The 26,624-nt window shown below is 38.2% G+C and overlaps 2 protein-coding genes across 2 annotated transcripts; one reads left to right on the forward strand and one right to left on the reverse strand.

Annotated features, from left to right (window-relative positions):
* Positions 1 to 4,495: 4,495 nt before the first annotated feature.
* TPRKB (TP53RK binding protein) lies at positions 4,496 to 9,367 on the reverse strand. Its single transcript, XM_058804872.1, has 4 exons — positions 9,131 to 9,367; positions 8,555 to 8,677; positions 8,091 to 8,267; positions 4,496 to 7,268 (listed from the first exon to the last, which is right to left on the reverse strand). The coding sequence occupies exons 1-4, from the start codon at positions 9,269 to 9,271 to the stop codon at positions 7,182 to 7,184; spliced, it is 528 nt and encodes a 175-aa protein (XP_058660855.1). The 5' UTR covers positions 9,272 to 9,367; the 3' UTR covers positions 4,496 to 7,181.
* An 18-nt stretch (positions 9,368 to 9,385) lies between these two features.
* On the forward strand, positions 9,386 to 13,389 carry ALG10 (ALG10 alpha-1,2-glucosyltransferase). The gene is made up of 3 exons (XM_058804873.1): positions 9,386 to 9,612; positions 9,863 to 10,060; positions 11,843 to 13,389. The coding sequence occupies exons 1-3, from the start codon at positions 9,448 to 9,450 to the stop codon at positions 12,896 to 12,898; spliced, it is 1,419 nt and encodes a 472-aa protein (XP_058660856.1). The 5' UTR covers positions 9,386 to 9,447; the 3' UTR covers positions 12,899 to 13,389.
* Positions 13,390 to 26,624: the final 13,235 nt, after the last annotated feature.

The following is a 26,624-nucleotide window of genomic DNA, read 5'->3' on the forward strand; positions in this document are numbered from 1 at the left end:
CCTCAAAGCATTTAATTTCATCTATTTCTTGTCCTCTCCTTTTGTTTGACTTCATTCCCTGATTCTGGGACTTTTGTAAATTTAATTTTGGTAATTTTGGTCTTTTTCACTGCACCTCATTTCATCCCAATTGATTTGGTTGGAATCACTGCATTCCCAAATTTCCCTTTTTTAAAAATTGCATCATATCATATCATATCATATAAATCTCCTTTCCAGAGTGTTTGTTACACTTTCTTCTCTGTTTTCAAGATTTCATTGTTGAAATTTCTGAACCAAAGTGAAAAAATGATAAGGTAATGGGATGACATGAAGCACAGGGAAATGGATCAAACCTTGCTGAATTGGTACAGTTTGAAATCACAAGATTTCATTTCCTTTCACGAAATGAAGAATTTCCTTTCCTGAAAGGAAATAAAATCTCAAAGTCAGAGAAAAAAGTGAAACAGACTGGGGCAGGGTAATAATGACAAGAAATTCAGCGGTCAAAAATAAAGAATTCCTTCTTCCAAGTCATTGTAATATTTATGTTTTTCTGTATTTAATATATTTCTAATAATGAAGAACGAGTTTTTGTCCTTGGTAGCCTCACTGGTTCCAGTGACAGTTTTAGTCACATGGGTCAACAAACTCAGTTTTCATTTTCTGAAGTGTAAGTGATTCTTCCAGGACATATTTGGAAATTACTAGTTGTTTTAATAAAACTAAGGGAACCAGTTTTATTTTTATAAAAACTTAAATGCTGTAACCAGGACATGTGAAGGAAAGGCAAAAGCTTTTAGAAATGCACCAGAACTACAGGTTCAGATTTGTCTTAATAGCAATTATATGTGACAATAAGCTGAAAGTAACAGTTAAATGAGAAATACAGTTATTTTAAAGATGATGCAAAAAAGTGTTTTGGGAAAGAAGGTTTTTGGTCTGTCTTTAAAAAGTGCAAATTTAAATGTGTTTGTTTATAAGCCCTACAGATCATTACAGGGGCATTGAATTGGTTGTACTAAACCCACCATTAACCCAGCTGGTCAGGCAACATCCAGCTTGGGAGGAACTCTGCACTGGCACAACCTCTTGGTAATTAATGGCTCCAGTGGTCAGGATGTAGCTGTTACTAACCCTGGATGTCAAAATGTGGTTTTTGTGGTGATATTATTGACTGCTGATTGAATGTGATCATATTATAAAAATCAAACTTTTTTTAAAAAGCCATCTGCTTTTTTCAGAAAAAATATTTGATTATTACAGCATATGTAAGTGATGGTGGCTTGAAATTTCACTCAAGGCAATTTAAACCAAATTGCAGTTGTAGAAAGGAACCAAGTTTTACCCCAAAATAGCTTGTGATCTAATAGAAAGTAATTCTGTTACAGCTCATCCTGCATTTTTCATCACCACCACCCTCCATCTGTGCATTACTTGTGTTGTTATAAATTTGGAAACACTTCAGCAGTGAGCTACTGTTTATAACTAGAGATCCCAGCAGCTAAAAGAAGCCAGTCACTGGGATTACTCATAATTTGCCTTGTGAACTGCTCAAGGGAATTTCTTGAAGAACTGTGTCAAAATCAGCTTTAGAAAGCATTCATTTGAGAGCTTTCATTGACACATAGAAGATTACTGTTCTGAGCTTACCGTTGGTCAAGTTGGTGGGCTTGGAAAGAAGATTCTTTTTGTTGGTACTGAGAGAAAATTTTCTCATTTTGTGCAAGGAAACAAGGATAAAATAAGCTTTCTTCCTCTCTGCAAGAAGAAATCTGACGCAGTGGGAACTCAATCAGCCAGACACCATGAATGCTTGCAGAAGGTAAGCTGCATATACTGCATTCCCCTCAGGTAGGAACAGCAAAGCAAAGTATTGGCAGAATATTCCTCTTGCGGTCTTCACATGATGCTTCCAAATGATCATGAACTGTTACTTGGTTTGCAGCTACACGAGAGATTGTCCTGATAAAAATGTTAAATGTCTAATTCTGCAATTGTCTTCTGTAAAAGCTCAACAGCAGAACTTCTGTTTTATTGATTAATTCCCTTTTGGAGATTGCATTTCCTAGTCTTAGAGTTTTAACAAATCAGTTATGACAGCTCTCTTCCAAATGTGCCTAAGTATGTAAGTTTGTTTTTACTCATAAGCTCTATCTGTGCTAACATTTGTGGTAATCTCTACTGTCACAGTAAAGCAGGAACATGTATGAACCAAACCTGCAATGCATCTAATCCATCTCAGACCCCTTCCTAACAAATGTGAAAATCACAAGCTAATTAATCTCCTTTTGGCATTCCAGTTCAGATGTAATTGCGCACATTAAACATTTCTTTTCTCTTAAAAAAAAGGGCAAAAGCAGCAGAAACAAGGACTTAGCACTGGGGCTTAGCAGGCAATTTTCAGTGAAGATAATAACTGGAGGTCTGTTGCCATAGGTGAATACTTCTCATTTCAAACCCTTTGGGAAAGGTGACAAAGCAGTGTCAATGTTACTGCAGAGAATCCTGCAGATGTGCTTTATGTAGTTACTCCTGACTGGTATCTTTGCCTAATGAAAAGATACAAGTCAGGAGTATCAGGATTCATCCTTGACACAAGTCCCCTCTGAAAAGCAGAGACAGAAAAACATGCCAGAACAGGATGGGAAGATCACATGCTGTGCTTATTCCTGTACATTAAAGCTTTGAAAACTGTAATTTTTTATTTGAACCCTGCCTCTTTCATAATATTGCAAAATGAAAGGGTACTTTTTTTCTCATACAATGATCTGTATCAATAGTGAAGAGTAAGAACATTGTTTTTCCTCTAACAAGCCCATATCCTGTCACTGTGCCTGTCAGTGGGAGAGAAATACCAAATGGCTGGTAAATGTTTTGCATTTCCAATTATAGAAATTATTTTATTACCTCCAGACAATCTGAAGAGCTCTTTCCCAAATCTAGTCAATGATTAATGCACACTCTGGATTTCATTACAAACACTACTGAACTCTTAATAAAGAAGAATCATTTTTAACCTTAATCTTGCTTTTTATTATGTCAGGATACATTCTCTCCGTGCCCACAGACAGAAACCTAATGGAAACAGAAGTGAGAACTGGCACAGCACCTCTGGGTTCCAGCAGCAGCACGGAGATTATCTTGTTACAGTCCACACCCTGTACACAGTGATCATCATGATCCTTCTAGGGGCACTCTGGGGAGCCTGGTCAAGAAAGGATTCATCCTTATAGCAGCAGTATAGGAACTTTCTCTGTCAAATATTTAAAGAAGTATTTGTGTCAATTATCCATCCACTCAAGAAGTACAAAAAATGGTCTCAGCATATTTCAGTTTACTTGAAACTGCTTAAGTGTTTGCTACTTGTGCAAGTGAATCTATGAAGCAATTTAACCAGCCATGTACAGAACATCATTTTGTGAATAACAAGAGACCTCCTTGACCTGTACACATTTATATTATCCTCAGCATGTAAATGAAACTTGAAGCATGATATTCTTGAAAGAGGAGTTCAACTTCTGTTTTATTGGTCAATATTTTGTATGTCCACCCCAGCTTTCCATTTGTGAACTTGCTGAGTCTCTACCTCTGCTAAATTTGCCTGTCCCAATCCATGGTAAAACATACACTGTAAGCAGGGAAATAATCTGCTGTGTCACAACAACATAGGAAAAAATAACCAACAAACCCAGCTATTCTGCTGGCAAAGGAAGATCACCGAAAAAGTCAAATTCTCCATTGCTGAAGAGTTTATATGGGACTTGCATCTATTATCTTTAACTTATGGTAATGACTTTGTATACTCAGGAATAAAATTATGGAATAAGCTGCTTTTGTGAATCCTTTGTCACAGAACCAGCTGGCTCAGTCTTCACCTTGTATATATTTATCTGCAACCACCACTTGCTTTTCCATAATTCATGAACATCTCATGGCAGCACCAGCTCCTACAAACACCAGCCCATCCCTGATGGGGGCATTCCATACTCCCACATTTTCAAGGAAATAATTCCACTCAGACAACCTGTAGGCTTTCTGAACATAGAGCCATTTGGCAGTTTCTATTCAACTCGTTGTTGGCTGTCTACAGCTGATGAGCACACATTAGTGGACTGGCAGCTCTGAGGGACAGGGACTGTTGGAGACAACAGTCCAAGCCTAAACTCAGCTTAAACTCCAAATTTTAACCCCAAAAAACCAAAACTCTGCAAGATATTTAGATACTTAGACATTTACACAGACTCGGATACACATTTGTAATCAGGTAGCACCTGCAGACAACACAATTCCTAAGGTATTCTGTACCCCATTTTGGTATCCATCCATAATCAGGAGGGGTATATAAACTGAAAGGTCTCTGAGAAGAGCTCCAGGAGTGTTAACAAGGATCAGTGCAGCACCAGAGACACTGGTGTCAGCTCTCAGCAGGCAGTGAGGTGCTGGTGTTGCTGTTCCTCCAACCAGGGTTACCCCACTGCACAGACACCACCTCAGCCTGCTTTAACATGGCAGCAGTGCTTTTGCTCCCTAGAGAACAGCACACAAAGGAATACTTAAGAAACCAGATGATTAGCACATTTAATACATTGTCATAGAACATAGGGACCCAGTCACAAAACATGTAGGATGAACACTACAAGTGAACACAAAAGGATGGGCCCTCCCTTGTCAATAAAGGTTTGAAGTACATGAGATGGGAGAAGGACCTACACACTCTGACAGCAGCACAAAACCCCCCAATGATCAGGGCTGTGGGACAGGCAGTGGCCTCAGCGTGCTGGAAGTCAAACACAAAATCCCAAATGCACCCCACCAAGGGAAAAAAAAAACCTAGAACAATTGACCACACATCATGATGTAGCATTTAATTGTTAAATTTATAAATTCTGCAGGAATAACCCTGCCTCTGAAGAACTGGAGGTCCAAATAAGGTACTGAAAATACTTCAGTCTCCTCTTTCACCTTGTAATAGAGGAGATGAGGTATGAAAGTTCAGAAGAGACTGCTGTAGAACATTAAATGTTTTGAAAAACATTTTTCTTAAAATTTTGCTTTCCTGGAAAACAGCCTTAGTTGATTCAACGGTAACACTAGAGATCTAAATTAAATGATTTTTAATGTGTTCAGAAAGACAACTCTATCTTTGCAGGGTGAACAAAATCTACTTTTATTAGTTTTTGTAAATAACTCATTTAAGTTGGATAATGCAACCACATCTTGTGAAAACCTGTGGTCTTGCAGGGCATAGTCTTCAAAGCAAGCAGCCTCAAATCATCTGCCTGACTGAATGACACAGGAGACTTCAACTCCCAAAATAATTTCCAGTAAATCCACCCATGAAAACACCTCATTGGGGTCTCAAAGTAAATCACAATTTAACTTATGTCAACAGTAATGAGCTATTTAATTCTCTACACCAATGAAATAAATGGAGAAGTAGAAACTGGGAACTCAAGTTTGGAATTTGTGTGTCAAAACTTTATGTAGTCATCATTTTATTACTATTTCTCCTGTACTAAACAGACTGGACAGATGTTTTACACGTGCTCAAAAAAGGCAGTGGTTTAAGTAAGCCTGTCTGCTGTTATTTTAAACTAACAAAAACATTGCAGTTCAGCCAGTGAGCCTTATGATATATTCCATGTACCAACTGGACTGTCAGAAAAGGAAAACAAGTCTCTTTATTTTCCATGGTCATTCTCACATGCTGATGTGACAGACTTTTGAAGACTCGAGTCCTTCCAAGCTCCATTTTTTACTACTGCATCACATTTCCCTTTAGAGAGAATGATGCATTCTGTAAAGCCATCTTTACAGCAAGATGTCAGCACAGCCATTTGCCCTTAATCCTTTGATAAACCTTGTCATTCCCTTAGTACTTCGTAACTAAATTTGCCATTGGTTTGGTTGGTAAGAAAAGGATGGTATTTGTACTACTGTGTTTTAACTAAGGGAAAACTTAAATGAAATCAAAATGCAAAACTGAAGCTGTACATTTCTGTATTAAACACAGAAACACAGACAAAACCATGCCTATATGTCAGTTCACTGGTCTGTTTAACTGTACTGTTATCAACTCTAAGACCTACCTCTCCTTCAAAATCTTTGTGTAAGAATGTGAGGCATTCTCTTCCAAAGATCTTTTAATTACACAAATCATAATACCTCAGAAAACATCAGGAAAAAAAATGCAGACAGCTGTAATTTTATGCACATCTTAGAAAAACAATACACCATAAAAATAACAATGAGTATGGATTTCTACCTAATTAGGACAGTACTTAAACAGGATGCTTGCATGTAATAAAATGATACACATTCACAGCTGTTGCACCTGGTGACTACTGGAAATCAACAGTCCTCCTAGTTCCCTTTGATGGCCTTCCCTAGCAGTGGTTCAGAACACCAAGTTTTATGTCCTTTAGGAATACTATGTAAGCTCTATTGACAATTTAAGTGGATACAACCTATGGTGCAAATTTGTCATGAATTCTGCACCTGTAACCAGGCTCCAAGTTCAGCATCACCATGCATAAACCAGTGTTATGAAGTAAAAGCACCACTCCTTATCCTTTAAAGCCAGCAGTGGATGACATCAGTGTCAGGTGCTAACACCACCACAGCATTACCCACTGACCTCATTCTTCATTGTACACATCCCTGACACCCCTGCTCCACACTGCCACTGGCTGGCACGGCACCCCTCTGCCCCTTCCTGTCCTCAAGGGGTGGGCAGCACTCTGTCCCAGGAGCACAAAGAGGGAGATGTTGCTGATTGTTTATGGAAAATTTCCTCTTTCTAGGCCATCAGAAACACTTGGGCTGTAAAGATGACTTTTCTGGCAGTAGCATTGTTAAAAGGATATCATCCATCGGGTTGCCAAACCAAAACAAATCAGAGCACAGTTAGTAAAAATGATTTACAATGTTTGAACTCTCTCTGGGACTACCAAAACATTTGACAAAAGATGAAAGTAAGTATAAATTTCCAAGCCTTTTGTTTAAGTTCAGCTTAAAGTACTGCCAACTCTCCCTTGTCGAGAAAAAGGACGTAAGTGTCAATGGCAAGTTCTGCTTGGCATGCTGTCTGTGCTTAGAACACAGCTCAGGTCACCCTTGTGTCCAAGCTTGGTTAAAGCTCAGATGTCATCACACTACTCAGTACTACTTCACTTCCTCTGAAATTTATTTCCACCTTTTCACAAAACATCTTTTGTTGACATTCTGCAAACAACACTATCCAATAAGGTGCCGATTTTTTCTTCCTGTGGAGTGACTTTGTACATCTGCAAAAAAAAAAACCAAGAAAAATAAGAAAGATGTATAAGAAAGAAAAAAACTGATGACGTACCTTCTAAAACTATGTACACAATCAAAGATAATTCCCCTCTCCCTCACTTTTATATTGGAAATTCCTATCTTCTTGTGACTGCAAGACAAAATTTGGACTGAAGCAAATTCTGAAACTACAAGAATAAGGAAAGCTATGAAACTGAATAAGAGCAGCACTTTAAGCTCCATATGTTAAATGCTATAATTTGTCCAATTTTATTCATGTGTCTCTTATCAGTACTTTGACAGACATGATAAAGATGATTGAAGTTACTTGAATTTTATCACATAGAAGGCATATGCTTCAAAATACTTATTTAGCATATGGTAATCTGTTAAGAGCATAAATGCCCCAAGACAGCTCCTAAGAGCTAATTAACCTGCTCCTATTCTAACCATCCCTTCTGAGACTCTCTATGTACTTAAGCTTATGAAAATGCTCAGGACTGAAATTTTTAATTAAATTAATATTTGCCTGAAAAACAGGAATCAAAAGTTCCTGGATGGTAGGCAGCAATCAGGAATTTATTTTTATGCTCTAATTCCCTGACAACATTAATAATTTGAAGACTTAAACTTTGTGATGTTAGGGTGTGACAACTAAAATTTGTTTCAACTAAAAAATTCAAAGAAATAATCAAGGTCCGCTTAAAACAAGTTTTCAGTTGTGCTAAAGAAATACAGATCCTAAGATAATTTTGTCTGTTGGTATTTAATCAGACAACTAAATAAACTGCCCCTTTTCTCCATGTCAGTCCTCTCTTTTGGCTACACACCTTTTTTACTTTGGCAGTGTCTGTTAGCTGGGGGAGTTCATCTAGGGAAACCTGCTGGCCTTCCACCTGAGATGTTATATCTGCCAGATTTATGTTCTTGTCTCCATCCACGACCAGCACAATGAGCACTGCTGTGTCGCTGTCTGAAATGCCAAACTTTTTAAATGCATCTGAAATCTGAAAAAAGAGAAAAAAATATCACGAGTCACTTTCTCACTACATATCAGGAACCTTTTCAGTTACTGTGTCAGATACACCAAGAGCATAAACTGACAGACATTTTACATTAGTGGAATTCTGACAGGCTACAAACCATAACAGCACATTAGTGTCATTAAAAATAACAATTAAAAACTTCCATTAGTAGCTGTATAGACTATTAAAGGAATACATGTAGTTAGTTTGGCTGTGTGGATCTCAGCAAGCTTTTCTGGCAAAAAAGAAATTTGTTCAATAAAACTTACATTGTTGCTCGGTGAAAGGCTGAAAATAATTTCTGCATAGAGTGTTCTAGTCTTCATTTTACCTATCTTCTGTAGATGCACTGCTTTGTTGGCTGCCACAAGAATCTGAAAAGGATCTACAATCTGTAAAACACAACAGAAAGAGTTATACAAAATTAACTTACTGTTTTGAAATCTGAAAAAAATCCTGACCACTTCATTTTGAGAGCCTAATTCTAACAAAAAGTAAACCTAGATTGTGAAACTATTTATGGGTTAAATGAGAACAAAGGCATCAAATAGTAAACTTTAGATAGCATGAATTAATTAGCATTAGAGTTTACACATGAGGCAGATTTAAACGCCATCAAGCAGGATGTGAAATTAATCAAAACAATGGTTTTGGCCAATCTTGCCAAGGCTCTGTTTAACAGAGCCGACCCTTTCAGATGTAGAACGCAATAATGAAACCAAAGGCGAGCACTTGCAGGGCCGGGGACGCGCAGAGCATCGTGTGACAGCGACGGAGAGTACGGCCAGCTTCGTGAGCTCCCGCGGGCATCCCGCTCCGGCAGGGCGGCACTCGCACTCACTCACCATCGCAGGGTTTATCAGTGCTCCCTCAATAGAGCCCTCCATAGCTTTTTTCCGCAGAGCAGCGGCATTTTTCACGTGCTGGAAGAGGAGCAGCGTGACGCTGCGCTCCGGGAACAGCTCCAGCCGGTGCGTTCGCTCCATCCCCAGGGTATCGCCGCTCGGCCCGTGGAAAACACAGCGCTAACAACACGCAGCCACAAAGACCAAGGGCTCAGCGCTTCCCACAGGAATCCCCCGATTCCCGGCCCCGCTTTCCCGGTGCCGCCCCTCGCCCCTCCCCGGAAGGGCGGCCCCATCGCTGCCGGCGCGGAGCCGGCATGGAGCGCTACGAGGCCTACGGCTTCTCGGGGGCCATGAGCGGCGCCTTCCTGCTGTCCTGCCTGCTCTTCGCGGCCGTCAGCCGCCGCCAGCGCGGGCCCTACATGGACGAGGTGTTCCACGTCCCGCAGGCGCAGGCCTATTGCCACGGCCGCTTCCTGCAGGTCGGGAGGGGCTCACCCTTGCGGCAGCGGCACAGCAGCGCTCGGGGTCGGGGCTGGCCGGACGCGGGTTGTGTAGCGGGTGGAGCCGCAGCAGCAGCCGGGCAGGGCAGAGCTCAGAGCCCTCAGGGCAGCAGTGCCGGGATGTGTCAGAGCCTGCGGCCGAGCCAGGGGTCGTGTTGGGGCGGTGTGGCCGTGTCGCGGCTCGGGCCCTGTGGAGGCAGCGGGTCCCTGACGCTGTGTTCCCTTGCAGTGGGACCCCATGATCACCACGCTGCCCGGCCTGTACCTGCTCTCGGTGGGAGTGGTGAAGCCCGCGGCGTGGCTCCTCGGCTGGACGGGAAGCGTGGTGTGCTCTGTGGGAATGCTCAGGTTTATCAATCTCCTCTTCAGTGCTGGGAACTTCTACTTACTGTACTTGCTTCTGTTCAAGATCCATCAGAAGAATAAGGTACGGTCAAAGTAAAACAATGTTATGTACTTGTGCAAGCAGCTTTGATGTCTTAGTGTGTGTTCCCTTCACTGCCTCAGTTTTATGTACCACCATTTACGAGTACCACCAGCAGTTTGGCCAAGAAGGCACACTCCTATTCTCTAATATTTTTTTGTCTTTTTCTGGCACAAGGTGCAGTCCTCTAAAAATTCATTCTTGCACATAAGTAGAAGGAGCCCTGTTGAAATAAAAGTTAGTAGATATACAGACAACTTATCCAAAGGTCTGGATGCTCATGTCATTGGAATTGCTTAAGAGTCCTCACACAACTTGAACAGCGGCTCCTCAGCTGCTCTGTGAGCAGCCTGTGCCATTTAAGGGGATTTCTTATTTTTCACTGCAGGCATTTGGATTTGGCCTTGTTGAATTTCATCATGTTTTCATTACCCCATTCCTCCAGGGTCACTCTGGATGATACCTGTGCTTTTGTGCAAATTGCCTGGTGCTGCTCATACAGTGTCAACTACAGACTCGGTGACAGTGTACTCTTGTCTATCTTGTCTTTGATAAAGCCATTAAATGGAACAGGTGCCAGTATTGATCCCTGTGGTCCTTGGGTTGTTACTGTCCTTTGGGTAGAGTGTAACCAGTTCACAACCCTGCCAGTTCTTACCTGTCCACACATCCAGACCATAACAGTTCAGCTTGCATACAAGAATGCTGTATATTTAAAAATCTAAAGCATCCACCACTGCAATAAATAAATTGTTTTAGTGGTTAATGGCCTATTTAAAATCTTGCACATTAGTAAAGTTACTTTTTTGACTTTTAACCTTAAAACATTTTTTTCCTGTTCCCTGATAACTGAAGGATTCCTTTACTACAAAGAAAATTGGTGTGTTTTCTTAGAGGAAATCTCATCATTTTTAAGCTAATGATAACACTGTACAGAATTAGATCAGATTAAATAAATGGTTTCTACTTTTAATTTTATACTTCAAAGTGGAAACATAAATGTAAGAACAAGTTTCATGATGATAGTCTGAGCATTTAGTTATCCTTCGATATTTCTTTGTCTTCAATGTTTTCTGTATTCCCCTTCCTTGTGATGAGTGGCCGTTTCAACCCACACTACATCATTCAGAAACATCATGCAGCATTTTTTAATGTTGTGATTTGTGGTGTTGTAGTGAGTGGAATAATTGGGAAGAGTTTTTAACTGCATGGTCTCCTACCTTTTTTAAAATTTCTTTTCTGACTCATTAATTATAATGAGGATAAATAATAAAAGCTACATCAAAGATCAGAAACGTGGAGTTGGCCTCTCTGTGACTGGGTTCAAAAGAGGTGATAGCAGAGGCACAGAATGGTGCTGTCACACAGACAAGCAGAATCTCATGGCGAGATTGCAGGGGAACCAACCATTGATTTTGTCTTCTGCCCATTGATGCAGCCCCTTCATCCAAAGTATGGGAGCGGTTATGCCCCCACCATGATTTTAATACCACAAATATGTGCACACCTGACATAGGAAAGAAGTTGGTGTATTTTCATTGCCATCTTTTTAAATCACCTGCAGTAATGTTCTGTGCTTTTCACTTGGATTTTAACATTGTGTAACTGTATAAGCATAGCAGGAACTTAAGACAAATACAGGATTTGTGCAATAATGGAAACAAAGAACATAGGAGATGTTATATTGTGTTAATGGAATTCTCAAGAGTTATACTAGTTTTCTTTTAATGTACTATTTTATTTTATTGGGCACTGTCTAACCACATTTTTCTGCTTCTTCTTTAGGCTGTGTCTGGATTCCAGAGGATCTTGTCTGCATTAATTCTTGCAGCATTTCCCACCCTTTATTTTTTTACATTCCTTTATTATACAGATCCAGGATCAGTATTTTTTACTCTTTTTTCCTATTTAATGTGCCTTTATGGTAACCATAAAACTTCTGCTCTCCTTGGATTTTGTGGCTTCATGTTTCGTCAGACAAACATTGTGTGGACAGTTTTTTGTGCTGGAAATGTTGTTGCAGAGAAGCTAAATGAAGCCTGGAAGATTGAGTTGCAGAAAAAGAAAGATGAAAAGATTTCTTCCAGGAAAGGATCATTTTCAGATTTGACCAGAATACTGCAGTTTCTTGTTAAATATCTCTTGTCACCCAAAAATTTAGTTACACTTACTGCTTTAACTTGGCCATACATCATTTTAGTATGTCTCTTCTTTGTTTTTGTCTTCATCAATGGTGGAATAGTTGTTGGTGACAGAAGTAGTCATGAAGCCTGTTTGCACTTTCCTCAGCTGTTCTATTTTCTGTCCTTTACTGTTTTTTTTTCATTTCCTCATTTACTGACCCCTACTAAAATCAGGAAATTCATGTTGTCATTGAAGAAGCACCCTGTGCAGTATAGCTTAGTCACTGTCATCTCTTTATTCCTGATCTGGAAATTTACCTATGTCCATAAGTATTTACTAGCAGATAACAGACATTATACATTTTATGTCTGGAGAAAAGTGTTCCAAAGACACGAGCTTGTAAAATACCTGTTAGTTCCTTTCTATCTATTTGCTGGCTGGAGTTTTGCTGATACACTAAAATCAAAATCAATATTCTGGATCTTAATGTATTTTGTATGTTTATTAGCAGTCACAGTTCCTCAAAAATTGCTAGAATTTCGATACTTTATTTTGCCATTCTTAATGTATAGACTCAATATTCCATTTTTGCCTCTATATAGACAACTTCTGGAATTGGCATTTTATGTTTTAGTAAATGCTGTAACTTTTTATCTTTTTCTAAATAGAACATTCCAATGGGAAAATAGTGATGAAGTACAGAGGTTTATGTGGTGACTTTTTTGATACTTTTATACCTGTAGGAAAACACAGTTCTGTTTCAGGACTGGACTCTGGAATGAGACAGTATGTTTTGCATCATGTAAGGACTGTTTTCCCTAGCTGGAATTGGGAAGTAAGCTCTGTGCTTATATTGTTGCAACCAAATGCATGATCTGTCATAATGTGAAGATACTCCACATATTGAATTTATGAAAATGTAAAAATTCAATATGAGGGGAAATGGGAGAACACCTTTCTGTAATTATTGTAAAATAAGGGAGATGTTTACTGTCATTTTTCATTATAATAAAATATTATATAACATGCCCTTGAAGGTAAAATAGTTTATAAGTATGTTTCAGAGGTTTCTTTTTTACAAAAGAAGGATTTCAGTCTATTAAACCTTTTTATTTATCTGTGTGCATATTTATTCCTCAGATCAGGCCATTTCCTTCTAGGTTTACTAGTGGTCAAAGTATAAACCACTATTAAAGTACAATGTTTTCAAAGCCTCCTACGTCTCTCTGAATTTTCATTACTTTTTTCTGTTAGTAAATGCTTACATTAGTTTTGTAAGAGAATGGGCTCTTAAACCACTAGAGAATGTTGAACATTTTATTTCAAGCTGATATTTAGAAAACACAGTGGATGCTGTGTGTGTGCACCTTCTTTGGAGGAATAAGTGTTGCTGTACAATAAAGCATAAATGGCAGTTGGTGATGTGACCTGCTAGAAAGGGAGCAGTTTACAGATGTCACACTGCAATGTGCAGTGAATTGCAGCCCTCTTTAATAATTGAGCTTTTATGTCCTGTGGCTCTGTGCTCACAGGTTTGTGCTGAAATCGACTCTGAGTGCACTTCTGAGTTGCACTGAGTGTTTCAAAGATCTTTGGTGTGTAATCTTCAAGAAGTGCTAATGGCATTATTGAACTATTCTTTTAAGTATTTTCCACGTTTAATGGAACTTGAGTGTATATATTCAGTTTGATAAAGTGATGTATATTTACATATATTGATGTATATATATTTAAAAGCATTCAGTGTGTACTGTCATCAGAGTAAATGAAGGCTTTAATTGTTGCTCTAAGTAAATCACTTATATTAAGTCTCAAAAATATTTGATTGCTACAATATGTAGCAGGGGAAAGTAGTCTCCAAAACTTCAGGCACCGTGTAGCTTCTTTAAATTCATTATTGTTCTGTAATGATAATACTTCAGCCAAATCTGTGCAAACATCATGTTATTGCCACTCAAGTCACTTTGAATTGGAATAGTTTCTCAAGAGATCAGTTCTGGGAGTTACAAGCTGTTACTGGTTTCTTTTACCCCACTAAGATCCCTGTCTTGGCTCCAGTTCCTTCCCTGTACCAGCCCTGTGATGGGTGTGGTGAGCTCAGATTCTGATCAATGCCTCTGCATCCCTGTTTCTCCCAAGGAAACCCTCCAGCCACTCTTCAATGAGTAGTTTGTATTGAATTCAGGATATTTGCCAGGTCACTTTTTGCTTCTTGGCATTTTGCCAGCCTGTAATTTCTTGTCAATATGTACTGTAAGGAAAACCATTTTCAATCAGTACCGATTTACTTCTTCACATTGAAGGGACAAAAGAAACCTGAAATGGATTGCTTTTGAAGAATCCATTGTAGTTCTGGCAGAGTCCAGGATGTTGTGTTGTGATTTCAGTATCACAGATTTGGGAGGGGAAGTCTTGTGTGCCTTCTGCTTCCAGTTTTGTTTTTGTATGCCATGCCAATAAAATCATAAGTTAAAGAGCATTTGCCTGCTTAAGTACAACTTCATTTGTGCCCTGAAATACTGAGTTGGAATGGTAGCATGGAAAGGCATGGGGCTCTGTCTAGTATTCCAAGTTGTATCTTAGACCCAAGGTTTTTTTCTGATTTTATGTAGGGGAGCAGGTGTAAATTCCCTTGAGAAAAAAAATTCCCTTGCAATGATCCCTGTATATTCAACAGGTGTTTTATCCAGCGTATCTGTTTTTACTGGTTTCAAATGCCATCCTTGATCAACTCTGTTGAGAGGCTGTTCATGATTCCTATTTTTAACAGAAGTAGCAGCTGTGTTTCAAGTGAAAAGAACCACTTTAAATATGTACAATTTTAAAAACAATTTAAAACTTTTTTTTTTGTTGTGAAAAGTGAATGCAAAATATCCACCAAAATTTAGAGCACAATACCTTTCTAATGAGCTCCATCCCAGGAGACACTAGAAAAATGACACATAGAGAGATGTCTGTGACCTGTTGGGGCTGGTTAAGCAGTAATATGAAATGGCATAATGTTTTATAATGGAATTTATCACCATACTTACAGGTTTTAATTTAAAAGTAAAATTATGCTCAATATATTTTGCTCATTTGAAAGCTGGCTGAGTTGATACAAGTTTATTTAAAGAGGGAAGTTGATGAATTACTGAAGTAGGAAAGGATAATGTATTTGTAGAATAAAGCTACATTTTCACTTTTGTCTATGAGCCTGAGGGTGTTTGCAGGTCATATTCAACGTTAGCCAAGTCAGTCCAGCAATCAGAGGCATTATATTGTATCAGAACTGGTCATAAAGCCAATTCCATCAGTATTTCCTAGAATTTTGACAAATAGCAGTAACACTGTTGAAATCCATTGAAAAATGGATTTTAGTATTTTGTATTTTGCCCCTGAAATATTTCCATTGTAGTTGTTTTAAATTTGTTAACTGTTTTCCTTAAAGACATGCAAAAAGGGCTGTATTTATCCTGCTTCAAGTTGCCAAGGTCTTCTACATCCAACAGAACCATAATTGCTTACTTTAGGTTAATTCTCAGCAGGTGTCAGTGAAATTTCTTACAACAGCTTTAAAATGTTAATTTCTTGTAAATTTTCTTAGTTATCAATTTAGAATAAAATCACACTAATTCCTTGAAGTATTCAAAGTAAAACCAAAAATAACATAGCTAACATTTCTATAATGGCTGCTTTGAAAAAAAAGCTCAGTTTTAATTTTTCTTGAAAATTAGATGATTTTTCAGTAGCTGTTGGAATAATAAAGATAGCTGAACAGTCACAGAATGGCCAAATTGTTTTGAAATGTAGGAAAAAGTAGAAACAATTGAATTTTTTTTTCTTTTAGTTAAAAACATGTTATTCAGCAGGATAAGAAGTTTGATAATGCTTTATGCTGTGAACTACATTTCCTGCTGTTTGTGAGCATTCTATATTTCATTCCTCATTATTTCCTTGACAACACATGTTCAAAATTAGGAAGAATTTAATACCATAAGCAATGCTGAAATATTTTTTTCTGTTAATTTTCTGGAGAGTTGATAAATAAGATGGATGACTTCTGTTAGAAAGTAAGGAAAAAGCATTTTATAGTGTCTGGGGGCAGTTGAATTTTGTCCTGCTAATGCAGTTGTGGTGTTTTTTGTTGTTCACAAGGTGGCAGTCCTGTGCTGTCTTGCTGAGGTGACCAAGTGCTTCATATAATGCTGCTTGAAATCAATGTTGTTCCAGGAACACTGATAATTGGAAAACTTCAATTAGCTAACTGATTTAGCTATAATATCCTTGGTAGTTTTAAATACATACAGTATGTTAAATTTTAGTAGAACAAGTTTTGTTCATCTTTAAAGTGTCTTTCCTGCATTTTTTTCTGTTTGTGAAATTTTCATGTCTGCTCTAAGAAAGCAAAATGAAACTTGAAATCCTAATGTTGTAAAGATGTTGTTTCTAGCAGATTTCCTTTGGGTGTTTTATTATTAAATTTCACAGTATTCTTCCTTTCTTTGCATATTCATTCTGTTTGTTTCTGTATAAGAAGAAAAAAACCCTGAAGGACAAACTGAGAAAAGTGGAATAATTATGCTTTTGAGACTGACACATGGTGACTTTCTGAAATATTCAATCTGTTTTGGGTGATGCACATACAAACTATGAATGCTCGAGTGTCTGTTGGCCCTATAGTAGTCAATATACTGTCTTTTAAATACATAATCTAGTTTTCATTTAATGAAAAATTGTAAAGTCCAGTCCATGAAAATGCTTTAATTATCTTAAACTTTGGCTATATTCAGCATCCTAAATTTTTTCCCCTGAAAAACATTGCACTCCTTGCTCACCCCTTGTAAGATAAGATATGCTTTTTATTTTCAATTCAGTGACATTTTTCTGTTACCTGAGGCGTGTTCTATGGAAAAACATCCTTCTCAAAAGTATGCTTTAGATAGATGCAGATAATTGGTTTTGCTAACAAACATCCTTTTGCAAACAAAAGGATCTGTATGAGACAGAAATGCTAATTTACCTAGCCATGTGTAGCTAAAATGCCCTTAATTTGCCAGTTTTTCTGCTTGATCTCAGAATATGCTCAGGACCTCACGCTGTTCCTTCAGCTTCACAGATAGTTGGGATACAAGGAGCAGTAAGGAAGAGGAAAAATGTTTCTGCAGATCATTGTCATGGCAGTGCTGCCCTAGCTGGGAATGTGCAAGGCTGCCAGGAGCAGGAGTCAGTGGGTGCCTCTGGCTGTGGCTGGCTAAAGTACATGGTGACAGGGAGAGCTGCTTGCCATACACGAGTGGGAATGTCTTCTCCAGCTGCAAGGAGAATCTGCTTGTTGCTAGAGCTGGCTGGATCTCTGGGAGAATGATCCTGCTGAAATCTGACAGGGAACTGGTTTGTTGGAAAATGTTTTAGGGCTTCACTCTCTGTCTGTAAATAAAAAAGTGTTCTTGCTGTGTTCAGGAAATGTGAGCTTACTTGAAACACAGCTGAGTATTCACAGATAGCAAAGGAGTTACTTTCATTTTTATGGAATCATATAATCATTAAGGTTGGACAAGACTTCTAAGACCATTGAGTCCAGCTATCAACCCACTACTGCTTTTTTCACCACTAAACCATATCCCCACCTGCCACATTCATGCACCTTTTGAACCCTTGGAGGGATGGTGATTCCAGCACTTCCCTGGACAGCCTGTTTCAAAGCCTGACTACCTTTTCCATGAAGAACTTTTTGTAATATCCAATCTAAACTTAAGGCCATTTCATCTGGTCCTCTCACTTGTTATATGGGAGAAGAAACCAACCCTGACCTCCCTACAACCTTGGTTCAGAGACCACTTTCAGACCCCTCTTCAGACCTATGAGTTTAATATATGTAAATCACATTTTCCTGCATTTTCCTGCGATTCTCATTTGATTCCCATTGAATCTTTCATGTTGTCGGTTGACCAGATACTTTAGTGGGTTTATGATCTACTTTGGACCTGTTTAACATAAGAGATTTGATAATCGTGATGCCTTGGTAAAAACAAGCAGAACTTTGAAGATTTTGGGAGGATTGGTTCAGACTGGTGACAGGCAAGAAGATTGAATCAACTTCTACAAGCAAGAGATGTTGCAAAAGGTATATGTTTATGTGATGATTAACCCGATCATTGTAGTAAAAAATTACTAGCCTTCCTGGAATAGTATAGAAGCATATGTCATCCACAGTAAAATGGGATTCTGACCACCACCCACTCAGCTGTCCCATCTCTCTCTCTCCATTGCTGATAGGTTTATAAAACAAAACTGATGTGTCTTAAAAAGTAAACATTGTTAAAGCAATGTTTCCCACGTGCCCTATATCCTGGTATTAAGTAGATGTAAATTAATATCCCATGCATTTAATTCAAATTGGCTTGAACTCCTTTTAATAAGAGCAGTGTATGTCTTTTCAAAGATGTAATTATGAGAGTTCATGTCCTTAGCTACATTTGCATCTTCTGTAATGAAATTACATTTTGACATTTTCATATCAACCCTCCTAAAAGTATTGTCATAGAAATAATCTTGTGAAAAAATAATGAAAAAGGAATGGTGATTATCACTGGCAAGAGTCTAATTTTAGGGCGATACTTCAGACCTGTAAGTTTGGTACATGCAAATCATGCTGCATTTTCCTGTGTTCCTATCAAATCTCAAAGCAGTGCCTGGCTGAACTGCAATTTAAATGACAAGTTTCAAAAGAACAAAGGAAACACAGTTGGGAACATCACTGATTCCAGAGGTAGCACTTCACCCTCAGGGTCAGTGCTGATCAAATGCCACCACATTGTTGGTGTGTCCAAGTGAGCACAGTATAAGCACAGTCCTGGTGAGGGACAGCGAGGGTGTTTGGCATACTGCATGTGGGATTCCTTCCTTTCTAGCTGCTCTGTGCATTCCTGGGCTGCTACAGCACTACATACTTATTGCCAATAGCATTATTTTACATTAGAGATAGTTGTGAAGGTGAGAATTCATCTGCCAGACATATCATTGAAAGCACCTTCTAGTGTGAGCTGCTTGCTGGTGCCAGGCAGGGCCCTCCTGAGCTGGGGAAGCCTCATGTCCAAGGCTTGAGGCCAGGATGACCAGAGTTTGAGCTCATTTTCCTGGCAGCCACTCTGCTAGCTGAATTTGAAAAGTTTCGGCCCAATCCAATGTGTTGCTAACTTGCTTTAAAATCTCAAGAAGCCTTGTGGAATTACCTTCTCTCTTCAGGTCCAGCTCCTGGAGAAAGAAACAGGAACACAACAAAGGAAAAGGAATTTATTTGCTGTTTATAGTAAAAAGTTGGATGTATCCTTACTAAAACTATGTCAGTGCACATTTGCTTCAATAACAGTGAGATTTGTTCTCTTAATTATTACTAGGATGGAATTTTCTACCTTCTTTTCTGAAACAAAGAAGAAGGATAGTTTGCTTAAAACAAAAAAGAAATTAGTTGTCTGGCAGTTTTCTTAAGAATTAAGAAAATATATTTGAGATTCTGGAAACAGCTGTTGTCTGAGAGAAGCTTTAAGTTCACCTTCAAGATAAATACTAGTAATTTCACTTCTCCCTCCTATACTCCTTATAAAATATATATTGCTTAAATTCTGGGAGGGTGGAAGAGGGGTGTAGCATTACAATGGCCTTGTCTGGCTGTTTGCCTGACAGGAGGCCACAAAATTTTATCTAAGAACTCCTACCAAGGAGGAAGTTACTCTCCACGTTATGTAAGTGAATCCTGTGGAGTTTAATATTTTGAAGCTGAAAGGGTACTCATCTTTTGAAAACATACTCTATTCAAAGCAGTCAAATAGTGATGACTGCCATTTTATTAGACAAGCTTCTGCAGAGATTAATTACTTCTACTCTTAGGAACTTTTTCTCTCTAGTTGTGATCTTCTTGCTACATCAATTGTGTGAAGACAATTCTCCCCATTTTCCTCCTCCACTTGTGCAGATACATACAATTTATGCTGGTGTGTGCAGCTCACAGCACAACAGCTTCTTAACCTACTGACCTACAGAGATATGAGAATTTGACATCCTAGACTGCTTTTCCCTAGCTTTATTTTCAGCACATAAAGAAGTTATGATTAATATAATTGGAGACTTCACAAAACTTCTGAGATATTTTTCTATAAGGAAGAAGTATCATCTAGCTAGACCTGTGCCCCCTGCTCTGTTTAGCTGAAACAAAGTCTGTGGCACCTTGTATGCATGGATACTCTCACTGTGAGGAGCCTGCGGGCTATCTTGTACATGGAACGTCAATTTTTGACTTCCAAAGTCAAGCTAATGGAAAAATCACTCCAAAACACATATATTAATTCCCACAACAACTGCTTTCATCTTTATTAGTGAAGTGGCTGGAGATATACACAACAGTTTGCTTGCTTCTCCTTGATTATTACTAAGTTAATAGTAGGGCATGTGAAGTTTCAGTTTGGCCGAGGAGTTTTTGATTTGGCTGTTTCCTGTAGAGCTCCATAAAGTTAAATGCTTCTGGAGGGAAATTTAATTGATTGATTACTGTCTTAACCTCTAAAGCCAAGGCTAACTCAAGTAGCTTGCTGTTCTATTGAGAGGTTGGCTGTGTTTGCCTTGAGGCACAGTTTGTTTGTGGAGTTCAAGCACAGGAATTTTCTGTCAAATTAAAAATAAATGTATTCAGATTATGAGACTTCTGTAAGGAAGCCTGCTTTTCTTATCCTTATAGTGACTAAACCAAATTTCATTTGCCCTGATGGGGCTCTAGGTACTCTCTAATACATGGAATCACTCTGCCTGAGGGCTAGGGACTTTAGACATTGTTTTAAACAGCTATCAGACCAGCTAACTTTGCAGGAAGCCTTTGATTTTGAATTAAAAGCTCACCACCACCATCAACTGGTGGGCTCATTCCTCTTGCACTTTCAAATCCTAGCATTATAATTAAAACTTTGTGAATAAAGAGTCTTTCTGGAAAACAATTGTACATCCTACTAGCAATTAAGTCTTCTATAAACCTTAGCATGCAATTACAGCAAAGATCAGTTCAAGTAAGCCATTTGTGACTGAATCTGAATCAAAGATGTTAACACCTGGGAAGATTCTACCTTGTTATTTAAGTCACACACAACAGACTACATGATGCTCTTGAACTTTCTTGCCCTTCAGTTTGTCAGAGAATAAGCAAGCAAGAAAAGCCTTTAAAGTCACTCCTAACATCTAACTAGCTGATAGTCTGCAGTTACTTGGCAAAGATCTAGCCTGTCAAAATCAGCTTCTAGGCTCCTCAGGGGGTTTTGCTGTGATGGATCTCATGATAAATGTTCTTCAGCCCTTTTTGTGTTTTCTTTCACAATGCAAGATCCTCTTCCCTCAATGTGGCTTTATTGCCTCTTGGATGAAAAATTGGTTTGGAGGTCTATTTTATTACATTAAAGAAGTGTTTATGCATTAACACAAGTAATACTTCGACCAAATGGATCTATACCCTGCAGTCAAAATGCAAACAACAGTGTGTATTGACAGAATCTATTCAATACTTTATTTTCTCATTAAATCTAGCATAAAGTAGACAGGATAATTTGGTATCAGATTTAATCTTTCATGCTACTCTGCAAGTGTATAGATATTGACAATTTGTTTGGTCCTTTGAACATATACTTCCGAGGCAGAGTTGAAGAAGGTAATTACAATCCAACTCTCTTTTCCATTACCCACACACTAATTTAATTGAAAGTGTAGTAAGTGCAACTTCATGAGATGGATCTATTTTCATTTCAATACTGCATTCTCTGAGGACACTAGAGGATATAAATCAACAGGAACTACACACTAAAGAAATAATAACGCCTTCTGGAACGCTTCAGCTGCATGCACTCAATCTACAACCTGAAAGAACAGGCATAAAGACCTTACAGATTTTTGGATTTGTATATCCACTAGAATATATAATGTTAAAAATAAAATAAAACTCAGGGCAGTGACTACATTTTATTTTTTTGTAAAACTGCTGTTTGATACTTGCAACAATGGAACAATACAAGGAAATACAAAGGTGAAAAGATTTCTTTTTAGAGATTTTCTGTTGTCAGCTCATATAAGGTAGAAAGCAGCTTTGCACCAAATCTGAAAAGGTGGATCTACTTGTTCTTGTACTCATCTGCATTTTTATAATTCTAAATACTTTTATTAATCTGATATTTTCCTTTGAACCTTCACTAGAACTTCTGTATTTTGATAACAAATAAAAGTAAAAACTGTAGGATTCCTGGTAAGTTGCATGGAGAAAAAAGATAAAAGTAAAAAAAAAAAGACTGGCTATGGCACTCGATGCCATGGTTTAGTTGAGGTGTTGAGGCATGGGTTGGACTTGCTGATCTTTAAGGTCTCTTCCAACCTAGTCATTCTGTAAATTCTGTGAAGTAATGCTGTGTGCATTTTCAGGAAGCTTAGGCTGGGAGTAAATTCCATTATATGAGCCCCTCAGCCTCCACTTTCATCCCTCTCTAGGGTGAGTGATCCTGTTCCTCCCACCATAGGCTGTACCTCTTTTTGCTTGTTCTTTCTTTTGTGCCAACCTCTCTTCTCCATGTAAGCATGTGCCACAGACTGTCCACAGTTGTATCTGGCTTTGTCCCAGCCACCCTGGCATGCTGAGGCTGTTTCTTTATGTCATTCCTGCTGCAGAAAAACAAAACTCAGTGTTCATTTGGGCAGGGATTTCAGTTGATGTAAATGTGGGCTGTACTTAACATCAGCTTCATTGGGATGGCATCAGAAAGACTGGCCTGGCAAAAAGGGGGTGTGATCATCCTACCTGGGCTGTCAGAAGCAAAATTTGCAGTGTGGGAGTTCTGCTTGTCTTGGTTTTCTTAGCAGGAGCTCTTCAGATGATTGATCTTTTTTAGCTGGGGTGAGCTGACAGCCCTTTTGCCTTGTCCTGAGATAATGTAACAAAGCTCTGAGCTCAGCAGACTGTGTTGTGCCACCTTCAAGAAGCACTAAAGCCCGCTATAAAATTGCATGTCAGTTGTTAGCCCAGCCTGGCCTCCTCCTCTGAGATGGTGCAGCATCAGCATTTGCACAACCTGGGAATGGATGGGTCTTCAGCAGCCCAAAAGCCAAGGCTGTTCTTTTATGTTTTGGTTCTTTATTTGATCTAATATAAATTGTGTCCCTAATTCACACATGGAAGATGTTTTGAAATGCACAAATGCAGAGCTGCACTTAAGTCTTCTGATACAGGCTTCAGAAATCCTAAGATTTAGAAACAAAGGAAGAAACAATTCCTGTCATATTTTCTGAATTCCTTGTACTCAAGAGCATGCTAAATGTAGATTTTAAGAACTGAAATTAATATGGAAAACTGTTCACCTTATAACACTCATGCTTTGTTATGTACTTTTTGTCATGTGGTTCCAATAGAAGGTAGTGATGACTGAACGAGATAATGCATGAAAGAATATTTTACTAGACATGTGACTACAGAATAAAATACACTTTTCACTGTTTTCCATGCACATGAATCTAACAGACTGGAAGACCTTACATTGGTTTCTGCTGGTGACACAGGTTCCCTGGTGGCCCATTAGAGCTTGATGTCCTTCAAACTGCTTGAGTGCAGCTGCTGAAAGTGGTCAAGTGGCACTTGTGAGTGGCTTTTTTCTTTAATTTCCAATCACTTTCTTCTTTTTGCATTTTGTCTGTGATATGTGACAAACTAGTGTCATTGACTTTCCTCTTAGTGGATAAGGACATTTTTCTGATTTTTTGTGTGTTGCCTTTATTTTTCTTCTTGCATCTCGTGGCTTTTTACAAAGCTTTTTTATAAGCAGACAATGAGTTATTTACATAGAACCAGTCTTGTCCTCTTGTTCTATACTTTATTTATTTTTTAATACTTAAAAATTGCTTTGGATAAATATACTTTCAATGTATGTAACCCAACAAAAATTACAATCAGTGTTTATTGAAGGAAATATATTGGATAGTCTCCTTTCTTTGTAGCTATTTGAGAAAATACAAGTCCTCTTGGAAGGAAAAACATTACACTCTTTTATCATTACAATCTTTTATCATTAATTAAAAAGAGATTTTGGTTTAAAATAAAGATGTAAAAATTAACCTTTACATTTTATCTTCAGTCATAAAGCACAGATTTGATTAATTGCCCTCCTCAACAACGAGAGTCAATATACTCAAATTCCCATTGGTCCTATTTAACCTTCCCTTTATCATTCAAATTAAATAAATCATTTGCAAATAAAACATAACTAAAAATACATTTTCTAGAAAAGAGGAAGCCAAAGTGGGTGGATGAAGAAGAGAAGCCTGAGTACTATGTATTTATGAACAGCAATCTCTCAGTTCCCAGATTTCTAGTAAGATGGTTTCTGCCTTCTGTCTGAAGAGCTCCTTCCCAGGAGTGAGCTGTGGTGCCATGATGGGTCAAGAATTCAAGACAACTATTGCAATACTTTCTGTATTTCTTGAAAAGCTGAACTCCCCTCAGCCTTTGCTTTTCTGGCAATGTGCCCAATTTGCTCCTTTTCCTTCATGGAAACTTAAAATAATTACTGACAGTTTAAATCTGAGAGCAGGCAGGTGACCTATGGATGAAAGCCAATGTGCTGAGAGCTCCTGATTCAAACAATGATGGGTTTTCTTGTCCACCTCACCTATTAGTGTACAACATGGATAATAAGGAAAAAGCTGAGACCTTGGCACTGACTCTGTCATTTCAGATTTTCAGTTCATTGCAAACAGAGCTGTGTTGCTCTTAAATAGCCAGGATTTCTTGTGTGTCTTAGTATTGAAAACTTACTGCAATTGATTTATAGCATTTCTGTGAGACAAAACATTCCTGCCTCAAAAAGTAATAATCTTCTGTTCAAATGAAAATAAAATGCTGGTATGCTTGGAATTAGGTATTGCCTAAGTAGAACATCCTGAAAGATGTTCCTTTATGAAGCTGTTGCTTGTTTCTTTTTTTTCTCCCTCTCTTGGAGAGTACGAGATTTTCATTAGAAAATTACAAGTGGCACATGTTGTAGTTAGTCATATCTGCACTACAAGTATCTGTGCTAACCGTAAACATGACCCAAGGCTTATTAGTCAGCCACAAAGAATCACTTGTCATATAAAGCCTGTCTGCAGGAGGACAGAAGATGCTTACTGGAATTCAGTGAGTGTCAGGGGTGGTCCCTGCTGCCACTGCCACTGCTCCTCCAAAGGCATGTTAATTAAACAACAAGCAAAGAAAATAAATCTGTCATGTTCTTGTGGTCAGAATCTGGGGAGACGTAACAGATGGTGACTTGTTTCCAAAAGCTTTATTTGTTTTTGTTTTTAAAGAAATTGTTTGGTAGATACCACGTTCATTGAAATTAAACTGAAAGGGTATTTTAACTTTCTCCTTGTGTTTAGTTCCTCTTTTGATACTGCAGAAGCCCAGAAGATAACGGGCTGGTGTGCATGTCTTGAATGCCCATAGCTGCTTGTGTGCTTATACCAGAAGATAAAGGACTAACTTATACCAGTTTCCATGGCAAGTGTGTGATTTACTAATAAAACTCTGTATGTTTTGCAAATCCTCTGACTTTTGTTTTTTTTTTTTTTCAAGTGAGCATCTACGAATCTCAGGAACTCCCTTCTCCTTAAGGATGGGATGTCACAGGATATTAGACATCTCACTGTATCAGAAGCTGTTCCAAGTATATCCATCTCTCACAAATAAATGACCATGCAGCTCAGGGAAAAGAGCTTTCTGATCCTGTTGGATTTAAAAAAAAAAAAAAAAAAGAGTGTACTCTTACTCAAACTTTGGTTACTGAAATCATTCAGATTTTGATCCACCTGGCTAGAAACAAAATATTGTAATTGAAGCTGATAGTGACATGGTGATCAACAAAGTCCTACAGCTTCACAGTTAGTATGATGGCTTTCTATTAGAATCACTTTGCAGAAGACTCACCTGTAAGGACTCAAAGGAAGTTGCTGTATCAGGCTGAAACCCTATCTAATTCTAATTTATGTATTTTATTGCAATTTCTTGTGTTGATACTTAACTCTAGTACCAATCATAGTACAAACACAATGTGCTGTAATTCAAAAATAATTGTATTTTCATTTTTATCTCTTTCAAAACTCTAACTTCTCTTGATTGTAATGTATGCCAAAACTTTGCAAAATATCCTTTTCCTACAGAGCACAGCTTATCCAAAATAGTAAAGAAATTTTCAATAGCATCAGGATCCCAGAGGACGACTTAAAAATTATATTCCTAATATAAAATAGCAAATACTTGCAAGAAATATGGATTCACATAAAAATGCTGCCTAGTAACTGGAAGTCTATATATATGCAGTAAATAACCTAACAGATTTAGAAGATTGCAAAGTTATCAATGACTCTGGTGTCTGCAGATTGATTCACTATTTTAGTAACAAAGCCTGTAATT

This window comes from Ammospiza caudacuta, chromosome 5, assembly GCF_027887145.1.
Source record: "Ammospiza caudacuta isolate bAmmCau1 chromosome 5, bAmmCau1.pri, whole genome shotgun sequence".
Classification (NCBI taxonomy): Eukaryota; Metazoa; Chordata; class Aves; order Passeriformes; family Passerellidae; genus Ammospiza; species Ammospiza caudacuta.